This window comes from Diachasmimorpha longicaudata, chromosome 7, assembly GCF_034640455.1.
Source record: "Diachasmimorpha longicaudata isolate KC_UGA_2023 chromosome 7, iyDiaLong2, whole genome shotgun sequence".
NCBI lineage: Eukaryota > Metazoa > Arthropoda > Insecta > Hymenoptera > Braconidae > Diachasmimorpha > Diachasmimorpha longicaudata.
The window spans coordinates 3,039,201-3,056,245 of NC_087231.1; the positions used below are offsets into that span (position 1 = coordinate 3,039,201).

The 17,045-nt window shown below is 36.1% G+C and overlaps 4 protein-coding genes across 5 annotated transcripts; 2 read left to right on the top strand and 2 right to left on the bottom strand.

The window, feature by feature from the left end:
- Nucleotides 1-376: 376 nt before the first annotated feature.
- LOC135164367 (protein DDI1 homolog 2) lies at nt 377-5,219 on the bottom strand. Of its 2 annotated transcripts, none has more exons than XM_064124635.1 (6): nt 4,631-5,216; nt 4,337-4,546; nt 3,479-3,733; nt 2,471-2,776; nt 2,242-2,361; nt 377-1,055 (listed from the first exon to the last, which is right to left on the bottom strand). In XM_064124635.1, the coding sequence occupies exons 1-6, from the start codon at nt 4,890-4,892 to the stop codon at nt 838-840; spliced, it is 1,371 nt and encodes a 456-aa protein (XP_063980705.1). In that variant the 5' UTR covers nt 4,893-5,216; the 3' UTR covers nt 377-837. The 2 variants fall into 2 exon arrangements, with proteins under 2 accessions (XP_063980705.1, XP_063980707.1); XM_064124637.1 differs by having other exon boundaries at nt 887-1,055; nt 2,238-2,361; nt 4,631-5,219.
- Nucleotides 5,220-5,750: 531 nt separating this feature from the next.
- LOC135164363 (N-acetylglucosamine-1-phosphotransferase subunits alpha/beta) lies at nt 5,751-8,972 on the top strand. Its single transcript, XM_064124627.1, has 2 exons — nt 5,751-6,153; nt 6,924-8,972. Exons 1-2 carry the CDS (start codon nt 6,001-6,003, stop codon nt 8,970-8,972), a joined length of 2,202 nt encoding a protein of 733 aa, XP_063980697.1. The 5' UTR covers nt 5,751-6,000.
- A 242-nt stretch (nt 8,973-9,214) lies between these two features.
- LOC135164372 (uncharacterized) lies at nt 9,215-12,554 on the bottom strand. Its single transcript, XM_064124644.1, has 4 exons — nt 12,021-12,554; nt 10,821-11,079; nt 10,263-10,735; nt 9,215-9,556 (listed from the first exon to the last, which is right to left on the bottom strand). Exons 1-4 carry the CDS (start codon nt 12,274-12,276, stop codon nt 9,408-9,410), a joined length of 1,137 nt encoding a protein of 378 aa, XP_063980714.1. The 5' UTR covers nt 12,277-12,554; the 3' UTR covers nt 9,215-9,407.
- A 297-nt stretch (nt 12,555-12,851) lies between these two features.
- On the top strand, nt 12,852-16,578 carry LOC135164361 (chromatin-remodeling complex ATPase chain Iswi). The gene has a single exon (XM_064124624.1). It carries the CDS (start codon nt 13,116-13,118, stop codon nt 16,152-16,154), a length of 3,039 nt encoding a protein of 1,012 aa, XP_063980694.1. The 5' UTR covers nt 12,852-13,115; the 3' UTR covers nt 16,155-16,578.
- Nucleotides 16,579-17,045: the final 467 nt, after the last annotated feature.

The window sequence follows — 17,045 nt, forward strand, 5'->3', positions numbered from 1 at the left end:
AACAATCATCAGCAATTTCACGAAAAATGTCTCGAGATCAAGATAGTTTAGCTGTTTATAACCGCTCTGCAAAAAAAATATGGCGTCAGCCCAACTTTGCCACGTTTTTCTCCTAAATTATTATCAATTTGCTATTAACAGTAGAATTAAAAATGTTTTAATGCCTGTCCCATGTGTAAAAACATTGCATAGTGATAAAAAAAAATTATTTGACCATAAAAAGTGTCAAATATGCTATGAACGTTCATTAAAAAGGGACCAATTTTTTATCGTTCAAGGATTGGTGTTCTGCAAAAATATCATAGGATTCCCCTTCGTCTCATCTCCTACATTTTATCGCCTGAATATCGTTAACAAAAAACAACAAAGTCTCCTATAATTTTCATCTTTTTTAATGTAATTTTGTCTGCGATGATTGATAAAGGAAAGACATTATGTATAAAGCAGTACCATCGCTCTCACTCACACTCGGTACAAACATTTATCTATATCTCCCTTACTCTCTTTATATTCTTCACTTTTGTATTATCTTTGTCCTGTGAAACTCTTAGGCAAAATGCTCACTTGGTAAATACAACAATGAGTTTTGAATTATTCATTTTCATACTAAAAAATAAAAAATTTACGATGTTTTTATGTCAATCTTAAATTTTCCAATTAGAGAACACAATTATTACTGCGTTCACATTTATGGAGGATCTAAGTATCAGCTCATTTTAATTTTGTAGACAAGTTATTACTTCAAAATTGCCCAAAACCCATAGTCAATCGTCGCTCATTATTTTCACCCACAAACTCAGTTAATTATTAACTGTATCAGCCGTTGATAAACTGCATTCAGAACTTTAACGATTTGGCATATAGTGCAGCTGTCGCCTGCATTCCGTCGCCGTTAAATCTACGTAATTCAGCGATAACTTCGGCTCTGGAAAAGCCAAGAGTCTCTATAGCTTTGACACTAGCCTCGGTAAATGGATCATTTGTTGATACGGTAGTCTCTGGATTCGTTGATGAATTGGATACTGATGCAGTTGAATTATTCGTGTCTTGGCCGTCTGTTATGAATTAAAGAGGGAACTCCATGAAATTTATTATAATTTTCCAATTTCGTGAACGACGTGCGGTTTTGACTGAGAGAAAAAAATAGGAAAAACCCCTATTCTATCAAAATAGTATCATTTTCATTATCACATTATCACATATTTACTTAAGTGGCCATATGACTTACCATCAGAGTCAAATTTTCAATCCCATTATTTTCTAGAGTGAAATGTTTATTTTTCGAAAAACTAATTGTTATACCCTCAATAATGACCTTCACGGACCCTAAGAATTTCTGTTTTCCAAAATAATAATTTCATCGTACCAAATAATCGGATTGAAATTTCTACTCTAATGGTAAGTTACGTGGCCACTTAAGGGGTCCTTCTGACAAATAGTTGAAAACACGAGGAACCACTCGGGGTGATGATCAATTACAAAATCATTTTCAATCAAGGTTTCCTTGTCAGCGCTCATTATTGCCTAATCAAAATGGGCTTGAAAAATTCCGAAATTGAAAAAAACATTCACAGAAGCGTTTTTTGATTAATGACATGTGCAGAGCGTTAAAAGATTTAATATTTCACTCTCCTTCCTCCATGTTAACGTTGGATGGCCACAATCTGTTGCGATAATTATCCCTTTCTAATTATTCCATCTATTCACTGGTTTCATAATATTTACTAAACAGGCTCTTTCTAAAATCTTCTCAATTTTTCCTAGTGTTGTACAAGTAAATATTTACAATTTATGAAAATCTCGTGATAAGAAGTATTTTCAAATGGCACAACTTTTCAATTAAAACAATCAAACGAAAAAACAATTTAGAGAGCACTCGAAAAATATTATCCCACCTCGCTCCTCCAGGGCCTTATCCCCAGGCCTCAATAACACAAAAAGTCACGGTTAATGTCCTCTATGTTATGGGTATCAATTCCTAATCATTTTCCTTCATTTCTTTGAACTTTCCCCAAGTGAAGTGCTTTGATGCATTTTTTTTCTCTCAGTCTGCCCGTCAGTTAAAAAAAATCAATCAGTTTTTTAATAATTATATGAATGTTCTACGTCCAGGCAGAAGGAGAAAGGTGATATTTATACTAATTGTGACAATATATTAGGGACCTGTTGTACAAATGATCGGAGAAAAATTGAGGAATAGTAAGGAGTATGAAGGGATAGCCTGGACAGATACTTACTTACCGTGTCCTTGTCTCAATTTCTTTGCCTCTCTGACACTGTCCTCCAGAACTTTTTGGTAATCGCGTTCATCCATACCCGCATCATTATTCCCACTCAGTCTGGCACATTCTGGTAATTCCCCTGAGAAATAGTTTTTAAAATATATGAGTGAGTAAACAACAGTGAGAAAACAAAGAATTTTCGTAAAAATAAATATCAATAGAACGGTAGAATGAAAATAAAGAAAAACCTTCAGTCAAGAAAGATGTTTCTGTTCCTGTTGTTCCAATCTTCAGGATATTTTTCTTCAAGTCAATACAACACTGATGACGTTTCAACATATCTAAACCAAGTAACATATCCATCGGTTGTTCCTCGAGGACACTAAAGGATGTTGTTAAGTGATCATTTCCAATCTGTATTTGGACCATGTGAATACGTCCAATGATTCTTTGTACGCCTACGCCTTTGGCAACACCAGCCCATCGTGAATCAACAAGACGCATAATGTGACATCTTTCTGCACATGCTGCTGACATTATAGTCGTTTGTGCCCCTGGAGATCAAAGAAAAAGAAATAATGAAAATACGAAAAAATTATTTTTATATTTCTTCACTGACAACTGTTGGCAACTGATTATTCGAAATTAATTGCAGAATTTGAAAAAATCATGCTTCAACACCCTCGAACGTCTATCTAAATTTAGAATTCTTGTCAAAATAAAGCGATTCGTTTTCATTCCGCCATATGAAAAGAATTCGTCGCTGTAACTGAATACAAAATTTGATAGCTTTTTATTTTTGTAAAAAAATTCGGAAAATATTTTTCAATTGGAGGAAAAAACTAGTTTAGACGTTTGTTACTACATTATAAATTAAAAAATTTTAGCCTCCAAATGCCTACGATTCTTCCAAAAAGCGATTAAGTTCTTAGCAAATCAGAAATTTTATTTCAATACTATCTATTCATTATATTTCAATATATTGTATATGCCATAATCGAGAGTAGTTTTTTATTTCGCATATCGAATGTACTCTAAGATAAAAAATGAATTTTTCAAGAGAATAAAATTCCTAAATTTTTATCTTGAATATATTTGTTTTGTTCTCGACAGCAGAACGATAATTTGAAGCTATTTGATGATATTTCTTACTTCAACCAAAATTGGTGAGATTTCTAGATTTTGGATTCTGAGATGTTGGATTAAAAAAAAGGTCTAACAAATGGAATGATCTGAAATGAATAAAATCTAGTAACCTGAATCGATAAAAGCTTTGACGGGAAATCCATTGACTTTGCAGTTAATGTATAGCATCACCACAGTGCCAAATGTCTCTGGATTATACTCCATTGCTGCCTCCATATTGGCTTCAATATTTTTTTGTCGAATTTCTTCTGCAATAAGTCTTTGTGACTCTGTATCAAACGGGTCTGCATTCATCATCCTCAATCGTTGTGCCTGACGCTCTTCACGAATTTTTATCTGTTCCTTGAGAACCGCTGAGAATCTTTCTGTAGAATAAAGTACTCAAGTATATTCTGTTCATCCATTACATAAAAAATTTTTTCTCATATTCCAAAAAAAATTGCCACCTTTCCTCGAAAAGAAATCAATAGAAAAAATTGTAGATTCAATTTTTCTGAAGATAAAAAAGTTTGCGGCAATGGTTCTTGCAAATTTCAATGAGGAATATTCAAAGTAATAATTTACCTCGAAAGAAAAGCAACGAAACAAAATAATTTCAATAATTTGTGGGCCTCAAAAGCTCATGCCTGTTTGCAATGATTGTTATCGTCGATTTAATGTCTTTAGACAGCAGCTGGTGAATCAATTTGTTTCTTTAAATGTTATAGGAAGAGAAAAAAAATTCTAGCATTTAGTGCATATGTTTTTTGGAACAAAATCGGTTTCATAAAATCCAATTTTGGTTTGATTCAAACATTTTGGATTTGGCCCGACAAAAAATCTTGAAACGAAATCCAAAACGTTCGAATAATCCCAAAATTGAATTATCTGAAGCCGATTCTGTCACAAAAAAAATATATTTCCACCATCAAATGGTTCTTTCGTCAAATTTTTCAAGAAAAAAGAAATTTCAATTGAATTATCATTACCGAGGTTCCCAGACAAGAGAGCATCAGCCAGTCTAGGATTGTTTTGTTTCAGCAACGCCAACTGATCAGGATTAGCTAAAAACATATCACGAATCATTGCAGGATCATCCTCACTCCGTGGATTCTGTGCCCTTTGCACTGACGCAGGTGATGCACTGCTCGATGCCGCCCGAGGAATTCTGATGGAGCTGAAGTCAAGTAGAGGAACAGCTGAAAAAGGAAAATTCCCAAGACCATGAAAACCCTGTCTTTTTCTGCTTGAGCTGCTGGATTCACACTATAGGGGCTCCTTACCTCCATTTACGGGCTGTGGATTGAGGTCAACGCCACTTTGATGCATGTGCTGTAGAATGACAGCATCGCCGTCCTTGATACCATGATCCTTCAACGATTTTTTATCATCCATCAGTGGCCTACCATTAAAAGCAATAACAATTTCAGGCGCTGGTACTCCACACTCAATTTCACAAAATGCCTTGAAATTTTCCAACTCCAAATCCTCACTAACGTCCAGGACGAATATATCATCCCCCAGAGTCGTCACAGTCACCTTCATAACTAATGATGCTTCCCCAAAATCGAAAAAAAAAAATTGTAAAAGGAAAAGCACGAGTTTGCTCTAACTACCGAGTTCGAACTGCAATATTTTCAATATCTTGGCAACAACACTATTATATTCAATGTTTTCGGTAATTATTTTATTGTAACTTCGTTGTTCTTGAGGTAGAATGCGTGTTGAAGAACGATTAATGACACTGAAATTTTTTTTATGACTCCTTGACCAAGGAGAAGGGGAAGATGTGACTGAATGATAAACAGTTTTTCTTCTTTGTGGGGATGTAAACATCAATCTCAGCTGCAGCTGAAAATGAGTATGCGTCTCTCAGTCTTCTCCAAAGAGGATAGACTACAGGTAGAGAGTCACATTCCAGAAGTTAGGCCGATTCCCCGTGAACATTAGTAGTGATCGCAGGGGTTGGGGGCACAACCGTCGATTCTGGCATCTGGGGTGAGGCACCCGAAAATACGCCAGTTCATTAAAAAAGTCTCTCTCCGTTCCTGGTGACCATTAAGGAATGAAACCAACGCTTTTCGGAAGAGAATTCAAGTCTCCTCGATCAAGCCAACTTTCTTCATCTAATTTCAGTAAATAAAAATGAAAATCCTCGAGGCAAATCGGAATGCAGCAGCGATTGCAAGGAAATCTCGATGCAGAAACCGCACTTCGACTTTCTTCCTGGTTTCTAATTTTTATTTATCAAGATTAAGGGATGAAACTTGGCCCATTTGATGATAATTTATTTCTCCTTCCAACTGCATTAGTTTCATTTCTTAATATTCATTAGAAAGGGAGAGACAATTTTTTAATGAACAAAGGAATTTTCGGGCGTCTCACCCAGCTGCCAGGATGGAGGTGGCGTCTCCTAGCATCGAGAGGATCACTAGCGTTGGTAGGGTCGCCAGACCTTCCAGATCTGCGCCTCTACTTTAGTCTATCCTCTTTGGTCTGCCCGTTTTTTATAATATTCAACGAGAAGTTGGCAGCAAAATAGACTGCGATATTGAAAGATCGATAGGGGAAGGCGCCAGCTCGAAGATTCTCTTAAATCGTCCCAGCGTCGTTCGTTGTCAATGGATCACCGACGGAAATTATTTAAACAGCGATGACAATCGCATTAAAATTTATCGTGGGTATAATGAGTACATGGAAATTGATACAGAGACGGTGCTATGATTTATTATCACACAAATATTCACTGTTGATAATTCTGGTGGCCTTCACGTGCATTTTCGTTGGGATTATACATTTTGGAGAGGTTAGAAACCATAAAATATTAATTTTTTTTCTACAGTGAAAAATTCATGTTAAAACATAGTGAAAATGTTCTCCCACAACCCCAAGTAATCAAAGAAATTTTAGTTTTCTAGTGATTTGTGAGGTTATGTTTCTTCACGTTGATGCTATTTTAATTAGCTACCCAAATCGATTATTAATCAGTCATGAAATACATCACGTACATCAAATCGAGCTACCAGAGGCCTCTTTAACGTTAAATATTATTATTAGTACCTTGAGCAGTTGTCTGGGTCCTTCAGATTTTTTCTTTTAGTATTCACTAAGAAGAGGATTCAGCCAATTTCCTACCCTTTACTCTGTTTTCAATCATAACAAGAGAGGAATTCCATTGCAGAATTCTCTACATCGTTTCGGTCCCAATTTGACATTTTCCTCATTATTCTGACTAATTTCCGATGGATTGTTGTGAAAAAATAGAACGTTTTTGCATTTTGTCATCATTAAATGACTCCCCAAGTTTTAAGATGCCATAAATGTTCTCCTGTGTTTGTTCAAAATTTCTAAAAAGGATCAGAAAAGTGTATTAAACGTGGATGGAAACAAATTCCACCAACACGAAACTTTGTGAACTATCAAAGCCTCAAATTGAAGAACTGACACACACTTCATTACTTTTTTATTACGTTTTCCAGTATAAAAAAATGTATTTATTAAAAAAAAAGATGAACATCCTCAATAAATAGTACCACTAGACTGAAATGAAATATTCTGAAATCTGATTATTTTCAGGTCTGGTTAGCATGGAGCAAAGAAAAATACGAAGCTGTATTTCACTCATTCAATGACAACATCCTGGGGAAATCATTTCAAAAGAAATTATGTCAACACGTTCCCATCGACGTTGTGTACACGTGGGTGAATGGTTCGGATCCAAAGTTCATAGAAGATTTAAAAAAATACGTTCCCGTGAGTAACATCAACAGCGCAGCGTCAAGATTCAACGACAAAGATGAATTGAGGTACTCCTTACGATCATTGGAGATGTATGCGCCCTGGGTAAGACACGTCTACATCGTCACTAATGGCCAAATACCGAATTGGCTGGACATGGATAACCCTAGAATGACTTTAGTGACTCACAGTGATATTTTTCCGAATAAAAGTCACTTACCTACGTTTTCAAGTCCAGCGATTGAAAGCCATATTCACAAAATTCCAGGATTATCTGATAAATTTCTGTATTTTAATGACGATGTTCTACTGGGGAGTGAAGTATGGCCCGAGGATTTTATAACACAGACTAGTGGACAAAAAGTTTACCTCGCATGGTGGGTTCCTGACTGCTCTGACATATGTCCCTGGTCTTGGGTTGGAGATGGCTCTTGTGATCTAGTCTGCAACACCACAAATTGTGAATACGATGGTGGTGATTGTAGTTCAACTCAGAGTCCAACTGACAGTGAAATTATCGATGAGGATGGAGATTATCCGTACAAATTGCTCCAGAGTAATCAGTACAAACACAGAGAAAGTCTTAAGTTATTGGAGGCCTTGAAGAATCAACGAAATCGCGATTTTTTCAGTGAATTCAATTCCAGTGTTACACTTGTGGAGGCGAATACCTCAACTTCATTTTCAAACGGAGAAGACAATCAATTTGGCAAATTAAAAAATGAAAATATTCATTGGAATGGTGATGATAATTCCCCAAAAAGTAACTTAACGACTGAAAGTCATGGATTTAAATATGAGTTCGCCAATCCAATGAATAAAAAAATAGTTCAGAATAAGAATGACGATATAATTAATCTAGTGCACGTTAACGGCAATGAATTAGGACAAAAAATAAAGCCAAGTCATTTGAAGAGAAAATCTAGAAAACTAGACACTTACGCCGAGTCTCTTCTCTACGTCAATAGAATTTATAATTCAGCTTATGGATTTGAAAGACGTCGAGTGCCAGCCCACATGCCTCATCTAGTCGATAAATTTATCGTCGATGAGATGCAATCGAAGTTTCAAAATGAATTTGATAAAACGTCTTCACATACCATCAGAAATTCTGAGGACATGCAATTCGCATTTTCCTACTTTTATTACTTGATAAGTGAAAAAATGTTCGTCTCAACTGGTGAATTATTTGACATGCTCGATACTGACAGATCTGGTACGTGGTCAGATCGTGAAATAAGAACACTTTTATCGAGAATGCACGTCTTGCCCCTTGACTACAGTTTTGTATTAAAATTCGAAAATTCCATAAAAAATTGTTCAGATAACATTAAGATTGATTCAATACCAGAGGTACCACCAGGTGAACGTTATCTTGATTCAACGTTGCCAACAGTGACGCGGGAATTGATAATAAAATGTGAAGTAATTGCCAAAAAACTTGGCAGCCAATTTGGGATCAGACAACGATATCAACATGAGATATTGAAAGCTGGAAAAAATGAGATCTTTGAAATGTTGACTAGCAATGTTTCCATGACTGTTCAAATTTTGGATGAGATACGACAAGAGCCAAAGAAATTTATCTGTCTCAATGACGATTTAGATCCATCTAGAAAAAGTGAAAATGAAGTTGTTCGGGCACTTCTCAGTGATTTTTATCGTTCAATTTATCCTCTGAAGAGTAATTTTGAATTACCATCGCAATACAGAAATAGATTTTCCCATCGGGATGATTTATACGAATGGAGGGCTAGTCGAACAAGAGCTAGAAACATTCTACTGTTGTTAGTTTTTATTTTAATTTTTATAACGTTTTATCATTTTTTCTACCATCAAATACGCAAATTTTTTCGAAGCAGATCAATACCCGGTTTGATCGTCTGATCTAATGGAGAATTTAATATGATTCTGTGTTATGATCAGATGAAGATTTAATCCAAGTGAACAATAAGGACTTGCTCAAAACCATTGCAGTAAGAAAAAAACTCTAGTCTATCAGGAACAAATCTCTTTTCTTTTAGCCATTATTTTTAATTATTGGAAATAATTTTTATTTCTACGGACTAATCGTGCTGAATTTGTAAATATGTCTGCAACATATTTTTCTTGAAATATAAAGCTTTTCAATTATTGAAACATGATTAATCTTCATTCTATCAACATAACAACATTGCCATAACTCTACTATACATTTATTTTTATAATACTAATATATTTGTTGCCGTAAACGAAGTCGACGATATATTAACAGTGAAAATCATGTGAGGAAGCCTAAGGCACCTGGTGATCAGTGCAAGGTTTTTACACTTAATTTTTTTGCTACGGTAGTGCTTTCTGATCATCCAGAGGTGGACACTGGAAATGACGAAGATTGCGAGGGCCTATCATTCCTCCTTGGAAGCGAGCACATTCTGTCAGCCAAACTGCGACTGTCGCGACTTGTTCCGAAGTCAATCGTGGGCCGATTCCTGTAGAAAAAAGACCCAAAATCAGAGGCTGAAGCCCAGTTGACAACAAGAATGTGACAGTTAGTTGCTGCGTCATCAATCTGATTATTTTTTTCGTCTAATAATTCTATTGGTGGGAAGGGGAGTTTCCTAGTGGATTCCTAACAACTTAATTCTTGCGACAGACGTGTGACAGGGTGGGGTAATATGGGCAGCTTTCTATTTGAAATGATGAGGGCAATTAGAACCGTAAGATTTTTTCCTCAGATGACAAAATAATTATCGAATACAATCAAACGCGTTATTAGAAATCAATTAATTGTTATCAGCATTAATGTCAAATAAGTGGCTCCAAAGAACAAGAGAAAATTAATTAGTATTAGTATTATAATTTTTAAAGCTCGTGCGCAAATCTATAGAATCATCAACGAGTTTTTTGGGTTATTCTATTTTTTTGGAGAATCTCACTTACCAAATATTTTATTTTTATCAATATCAGTAACGACGTGGTGAACCGAGATAAGTTGACTTCTCTCAGTCCAGTTGTTGAGCGATATCTTCCAATTTGGGGGCCTTTTAGAAAAAAATTATAAGGAGAATGGTAATCTTCCCTGAATTTCGAGATATCCATAAAAAACGAAACGTCTTATCTCGTTTTACCACTTCGTCACTGATTTGTTTTTTCCTCTTCTCTAAATTCTAAAATTTTCTGTGGAGTAAAATATACCTGCAATATTTGGATAATGAGAAGACAATTCTACTGGCATGCTGAATCCTTTTTTATGAAAGTGATGTCCCTCTAACTCCTGCTGATATTCATTAAAAATGAATTTCTCTCCTTCACTTTGGAACTCGCTCACCTCATTATAGCTCGGATGTACAGAAATTCCCGCATCTTGAATTGGATTATCTGATTGTAATTCATTATCGTCGATTACTTCTGACTGAAAGCCTTTCGATAGGCCCAGATCGTTCGAGGATTCATTCACAGTATTTTCCGTGGAATTATCGCACTCCAATTCGACGTCTACGTCTGTGTCCTGGCTCGTTGGAGAAATGGCTTTTGGCTGGAGATTCTCCTGGGAATCATCAGATGGTGGGAGACCCGTAGCTTCTGGATGATCGGGGATGAGAAATTCACTTGGAGCCTCCCCCGCTGCATCTCGCTTGCCTCCATCACACCTCAAGCCGGCCAAATATCTGGATAATCATCAGATTGTTCATCGATGTAATGAAGGACACACAGAAAATAAAAGTAAAATTCACTGATTTTTTCAGAAATTACCCATAAAGCTCCATGAATAAACTGATGGGAATCATTGCAGAACCGCCATCAGGTTCCAACGTGAATAATTCACAAATCATGAGCATGGTATCAAATAAAGTGGTGCCCAAAAGACCTACCGCAATGGCAAGAAATTTTTTTATTTGACATTTGTGTCGAAATCTTCCAATAATCATTATGAGATTTAAGTCTCTACGATCGAGACATAAATCGTCCCACCGACGTAGAATCACTTCCACCGGTAATAGTTTATTATAATCTGTTGGAAAATATTTCAATTGTTATTGTCATATTATAATGCTCAGTCGAAATCAAGGGGAAAGTTGTAAAACGAGATAACTCGACTTATCTCTGAGCCGAGATTTTGAGCAATATCTCCAAATCTAAGAGAGATAGCGAAATTTTTGTAATAACATTGTTTGTAATACACATTTTTCTGGATAAAAAAGTTTATCATGAAAATGTTGCTATCTGCCCTAGATTCCGAGATATTCGTCGAAAACTGGTAGATAGTGAACAGTGACGTATCTTGTTTTACCATTTCGTTACTGAAATGGCGAAATTAGGTGGTAGCTGCCGATTTAGAATGTGAATCTACTAACAAAATATAATGTATTATAAATAAAAATATTGACAGTGTAAATAACCCAAGTTATGGGTTTCATGAGTTTAAAATAATTTTTCAAAAATGAAACGCTAAGACATAAGTTAACTTATCTACGAGTTGAGTTTTTCAACAATATCTGCTGTTCTAAGAGAGATAGCGAAATTTGTATAATAACATTTGTTGTAGTACTCAATTCACTGGATAAAAAATGTTATGAGAAAAATTTTGATATCTCGCTTAGATTCCGAGATATCCATCAAAAACTGATTCATAATCAACAGTTACTGATCTCCGTTTATCACTTCAATAATAATTATGTATCGTAAGAAAAATATTCAATAAAAAATGCGTATTTTCTCTTTAATTCTGTGCGGAAGAATAATTGAGAAAATGTTTGAAACTTTTACAAAATTTTTTCGGACCATTCCGTAATTTTTAGGGAAATTTTAATCGAAAAATTACAACTCCGCTGCTTAAATCTTCCTAATTACTTTCATAATCGATAAAGAAACTTGAGGTCTGTAATTTTTATTAAATATTTCTCTTCGTGTTGACAAAGACGTTATGTTTGCTCCAGAAGTGCTATTAATTACCCCCAAATTGACGTAAGAGAACCTTTAAAAATCCTAAAGTAAGTCCAGATATCGTTCCTGGTAGTGGATACTCTAATCTGATTTTCGTTGGGGGTTCAATTCCCTCAGCGAGTGCTCGAAAATAAGCACTTGACCATTTTAGAAGATCATAAGGTTGTGTTCTGATAGCAGCCTTACAGAATTGTTTTAAAATCAGTGGCAGGTGCGGTGGGACATTGATGGGCCTCGAACAATAAACACTGTCCACTAAAGGCATTTCTAGTTATTTCTCTTGATACTTAAATATATCAAAATTGTTCTTTCTTTATTTATTTAGTGGAAAATTTAGCAATGATTAATCAATAATAATCGTGATTTTTGTTAATTGATTTCGACCAGAATTTTAGTTTCCCAATGGAAATGAAATTGGTACTCGAGTACTGCAGGGGATTGTTGATATCCATAGTGGTGCAGGGTTGCTAGGACAACAGGTATTGACTTCACTATTCGAAAGAGATGTGAAGAAATTTTTTTCTCATGTTTTAATTGCAAATGTGGCTCGTAAAATCAACAAAAAAAAAAAATACATCATGGGAATGGGAAATGTGATGTCATCTTCAGTTAAGCAATTTTATCCACTTGTAGGTGGTCAGAAAAAACGTTTTTGTCACTCCTGCTACATTCAGCCCGTGTTGAAAAGTGCCTTTTCATTCACTTGCAAACGAAACTTTTCTATTTTCATAGACTTTGTCCCATGAAAATATATTTCATCAATCATCCGTGAAGGTTAGTAACATTAATTAATAATGGATTTTGAATCCTAGCGGCCAAATCTAGTGACAAAAATGGCAGTCTAGGGACCAACGTCACTACTAGGGATTTATGGTACAATGGCGCAGGCGTCAGACATCCCCTCCATGTTCCCTCGCGCTGTGGCTTTTGGAGGGATTTAAATCCAAAATGGCGTCATTTGGCATAATACTATTGTAAGCATAACGTTTGTGTGCCCGGTAATCGTGTACAAAAACACGAAAAACTTTTAATTGACCAAGTGAAGAGACCATCGAACCTCGAAAATCGAAGTATTGAACAATACAATAACGTGAAATCGTGAATATGTCGAAATCGGAGGAAGGTGGTGAGCCTGGTGACAATGGAGAGAACTCCAACGAATCCTCAGCAGGGACATCATCATCGCGTGGCGGTGATTTTGAGACAAAATTGGAGACCGATAGATCAAAGCGTTTTGACTATCTCCTCAAACAAACCGAGATATTTTCCCACTTTATGACCAACAATCAGAAGGACAAAGCTGGCAGTCCTCTGAAAGTTCGTCCAGGACGACCACGAAAAGTACAACCTGAAGCCAACCTTAAACAGTCCGACAGTGCGAGTGATCACAGACACAGAAAAACCGAACAGGAAGAGGATGAAGAGCTCTTGGCGGAAAGTAATACAAATGTTGCTCCAACAACACGTTTTGAAGCCTCTCCACACTATATTAAATCCGGTGAACTACGTGACTATCAGATACGTGGATTGAACTGGATGATATCGTTGTACGAGAATGGTATCAACGGTATTCTAGCTGATGAAATGGGTCTTGGTAAAACACTACAGACAATTTCACTCCTCGGCTACATGAAAAACTTTCGTAGCATTCCAGGGCCTCACATTGTCATTGTACCAAAGTCCACATTAGCAAATTGGATGAATGAATTTAAGAAATGGTGTCCATCGTTACGTGCCGTTTGTCTGATTGGTGATGCTGAAACCAGGAATACGTTCATCCGGGACGTTATGATGCCAGGTGAGTGGGATGTTTGTGTAACATCTTACGAGATGGTTATCAAAGAAAAATCGGTATTTAAAAAATTTAATTGGAGATACATGGTGATTGACGAGGCTCACAGGATAAAAAATGAAAAATCAAAGTTGTCGGAGATTTTACGTGAATTCAAAACGGCCAATCGTTTATTACTGACTGGTACACCACTGCAAAATAATCTTCATGAGCTTTGGGCCCTTCTGAATTTTTTATTACCAGATGTATTCAACAGTTCTGATGATTTTGATTCTTGGTTCAATACGAACAGTTTTCTTGGAGATAATCAGCTTGTTGAACGTTTGCATGCTGTTTTGAGACCTTTTTTGCTGAGACGATTGAAGGCGGAAGTGGAAAAGGGCCTTAAACCTAAAAAGGAAATAAAAGTTTACATTGGATTGAGTAAAATGCAGCGAGAATGGTACACCAAAGTTCTCATGAAGGACATTGACATTGTCAATGGTGCTGGAAAAATTGAAAAAATGAGACTTCAAAATATTCTGATGCAGCTGCGTAAATGTTGTAATCACCCATATCTGTTTGATGGAGCTGAACCGGGTCCACCTTATACCACTGATGAACATCTAGTGTACAATTGTGGTAAAATGGTTATTCTGGATAAATTGTTACCCAAACTACAACAACAAGAGTCCAGAGTATTGATATTCAGTCAGATGACGAGGATGTTGGATATTTTGGAGGACTACTGTCACTGGAGGAATTTCCAGTATTGTCGTCTTGATGGTAACACAGCCCATGAGGATCGTCAACGCCAAATCAACGAATACAATGCACCAAACAGTGAAAAATTTATCTTCATGCTGTCAACACGTGCTGGTGGTCTTGGTATTAATTTAGCAACAGCTGACGTTGTTATTATTTATGATTCTGATTGGAATCCACAGATGGATCTTCAAGCTATGGATCGTGCCCACAGAATTGGACAACAGAAGCAAGTACGTGTTTTCAGATTTATCACTGAGAATACTGTTGAGGAGAAAATTGTGGAACGTGCTGAAGTTAAATTGAGACTCGACAAATTGGTGATACAACAGGGTAGACTCGTTGATGCTAAACAAACAGCACTCAACAAGGATGAAATGTTGAATATGATTAGACACGGTGCCAATGCTGTATTTGCATCGAAAGACAGTGCAATAACTGATGAGGACATTGACACTATTCTTGAGAAAGGTGAATTGAAGACGAAGGAAATGAAGCAGAAATTGGAGAGCCTGGGTGAGTCTTCTCTGAGGAATTTCACTGTTGATGCACCAACAGACTCGGTCTACCAGTTTGAGGGAGAGGATTATCGTGAGAAGCAGAAAATACTGGGGATTGGTAATTGGATTGAGCCACCGAAACGTGAGAGGAAAGCTAATTATGCTGTCGATGCCTATTTTAGGGAAGCCCTCAGGGTCTCTGAACCAAAAGCACCGAAGGCACCGAGACCACCAAAACAACCGATTGTCCAAGACTTTCAGTTCTTTCCACCCAGACTCTTCGAGCTTTTGGATCAGGAGATTTATTATTTTCGTCAGACTGTTGGTTACAAAGTTCCAAAAAATCCTGAATTAGGGTCAGAGGCTGCTCGGGTGCAGAAAGAAGAGCAGAGGAAGATTGACGATGCTCAACCACTTTCTGATGAGGAGATTACTGAGAAGGAGAAGTTGCTCACTCAGGGATTTACAAACTGGACGAAACGAGATTTTAATCAGTTTATCAAAGCTAATGAGAAGTATGGAAGGGATGATATTGAGAATATTGCCAAGGAAGTTGAGGGAAAGACACCTGAAGAGGTGATGGAGTATTCTGCTGTTTTTTGGGAACGATGCCACGAACTTCAGGATATTGATAGAGTTATGGCACAGATTGAACGAGGAGAGGCGAAAATTCAGAGACGCGCTGGTATTAAGAAAGCACTGGATGCGAAAATGGCGAGGTACAGGGCACCTTTTCATCAACTCAGAATAGCATATGGTACCAATAAGGGTAAAAATTATACGGAGGAGGAGGATAGATTTTTGGTTTGCATGCTTCACAAACTTGGCTTTGATAAGGAAAATGTTTACGAGGAACTCAGAGCAACTGTCAGATCTGCTCCACAATTTAGATTCGATTGGTTTGTCAAATCGAGAACTGCACTCGAATTACAACGCAGATGTAACACACTGATTACACTTATTGAGAGGGAAAATCAGGAATTGGAGGAGAGGGAGAGACAGGAGAGAAGGAAAAAAGGTGGTAATGTTGGGGCTAAACCGACTAGTAAGAGGAAGCAGGAGAATCTACCAGCACCACAGGATAAATCGAGAAAAAAGAAGAAGTGAAATTACATTTTTTAACGTTCATCCTTTTTTTTTCTCTCTTAATAATAATAATGTTCTTTCCTATCTTTATGATTATACACAGACTGGATTTTTTCTATCATTTTTACATCGTCATTTAGGTTTTTTCCGTGATTAATAAATGTAATATTGCAAATATTTCAAACACTTGTTTCCGTTCATTAATGTAAGCCGACATTTGTGTGTAATTTTGACTCTTCAATTTCATATTAAATGTATCGAAATTCATTCGAATAAGATTGTCTCATTGAATATTGTAGGAGGTATTAATATTATTTATAATTATCGGATGGCCCAGAAGTCAACGAAATGGACAACGCCAATTTCCAGAAATTTAAACATGTTTATTTGTAATTTTTCAACGCAGGCGAATAAATCAGCGAATAAAATTGAGTCAAAAATTGTATATTTTTTTACTATTTTTATTGAATCCTTAAATCATTCATGACTCTCAAAAAAAATACAGCCGACATAAATACAGTTTTTCGTCACAATCATTGAGAAAACAAAATTTCAATGGAAAAGAATTAGAATGTTTTTACATTTATTTTATTCTTATACCAGAGAATCGAAATGTTCGATACATTCTGTACACACTATTGGCGTAGAATAATTACAATTTGTAAATTTTATTATCACAATTGTAATTTTTCTAGTTTCTCTTTATGGTTCACAATCATTCTCATCTACTGCTACATTTACGGTAATCATTATAATAAAGGTACGATCACTGCATATATATATGTATATATATATATATCAATTTCAATACAGGGAATAGTCGAAGCCGCTGAGATCTGTTATAATCGCAACCAAAAATCGTGAAATTAAGTTTACAATGATTTTTCCAAAGGTCGTTTAGTTGCTTAATTA

Bases quoted from the DNA above. Each gene is read 5' to 3' on its own strand.
- LOC135164361 (XM_064124624.1), top strand. From the start codon at position 13,116: ATGTCGAAATCGGAGGAAGGTGGTGAGCCTGGTGACAATGGAGAGAAC.
- LOC135164372 (XM_064124644.1), bottom strand. From the start codon at position 12,276: ATGCCTTTAGTGGACAGTGTTTATTGTTCGAGGCCCATCAATGTCCCA. The intron at 11,080-12,020 runs GTAATTAATAGC...ATTTTCCAACAG, and splicing joins TCTCTTACGTCAATTTGGGG to ATTATAATAAACTATTACCG. The intron at 9,557-10,262 runs GTATATTTTACT...TTTTTTCTACAG, and splicing joins TCATTATCCAAATATTGCAG to GAATCGGCCCACGATTGACT.
- LOC135164363 (XM_064124627.1), top strand. From the start codon at position 6,001: ATGACAATCGCATTAAAATTTATCGTGGGTATAATGAGTACATGGAAA. The intron at 6,154-6,923 runs GTTAGAAACCAT...GATTATTTTCAG, and splicing joins GGATTATACATTTTGGAGAG to GTCTGGTTAGCATGGAGCAA.
- LOC135164367 (XM_064124635.1), bottom strand. From the start codon at position 4,892: ATGAAGGTGACTGTGACGACTCTGGGGGATGATATATTCGTCCTGGAC. The intron at 3,734-4,336 runs GTAATGATAATT...TTTATTCTACAG, and splicing joins TCTCTTGTCTGGGAACCTCG to AAAGATTCTCAGCGGTTCTC. The intron at 2,362-2,470 runs GTTTTTCTTTAT...ACTATTTCTCAG, and splicing joins AACATCTTTCTTGACTGAAG to GGGAATTACCAGAATGTGCC.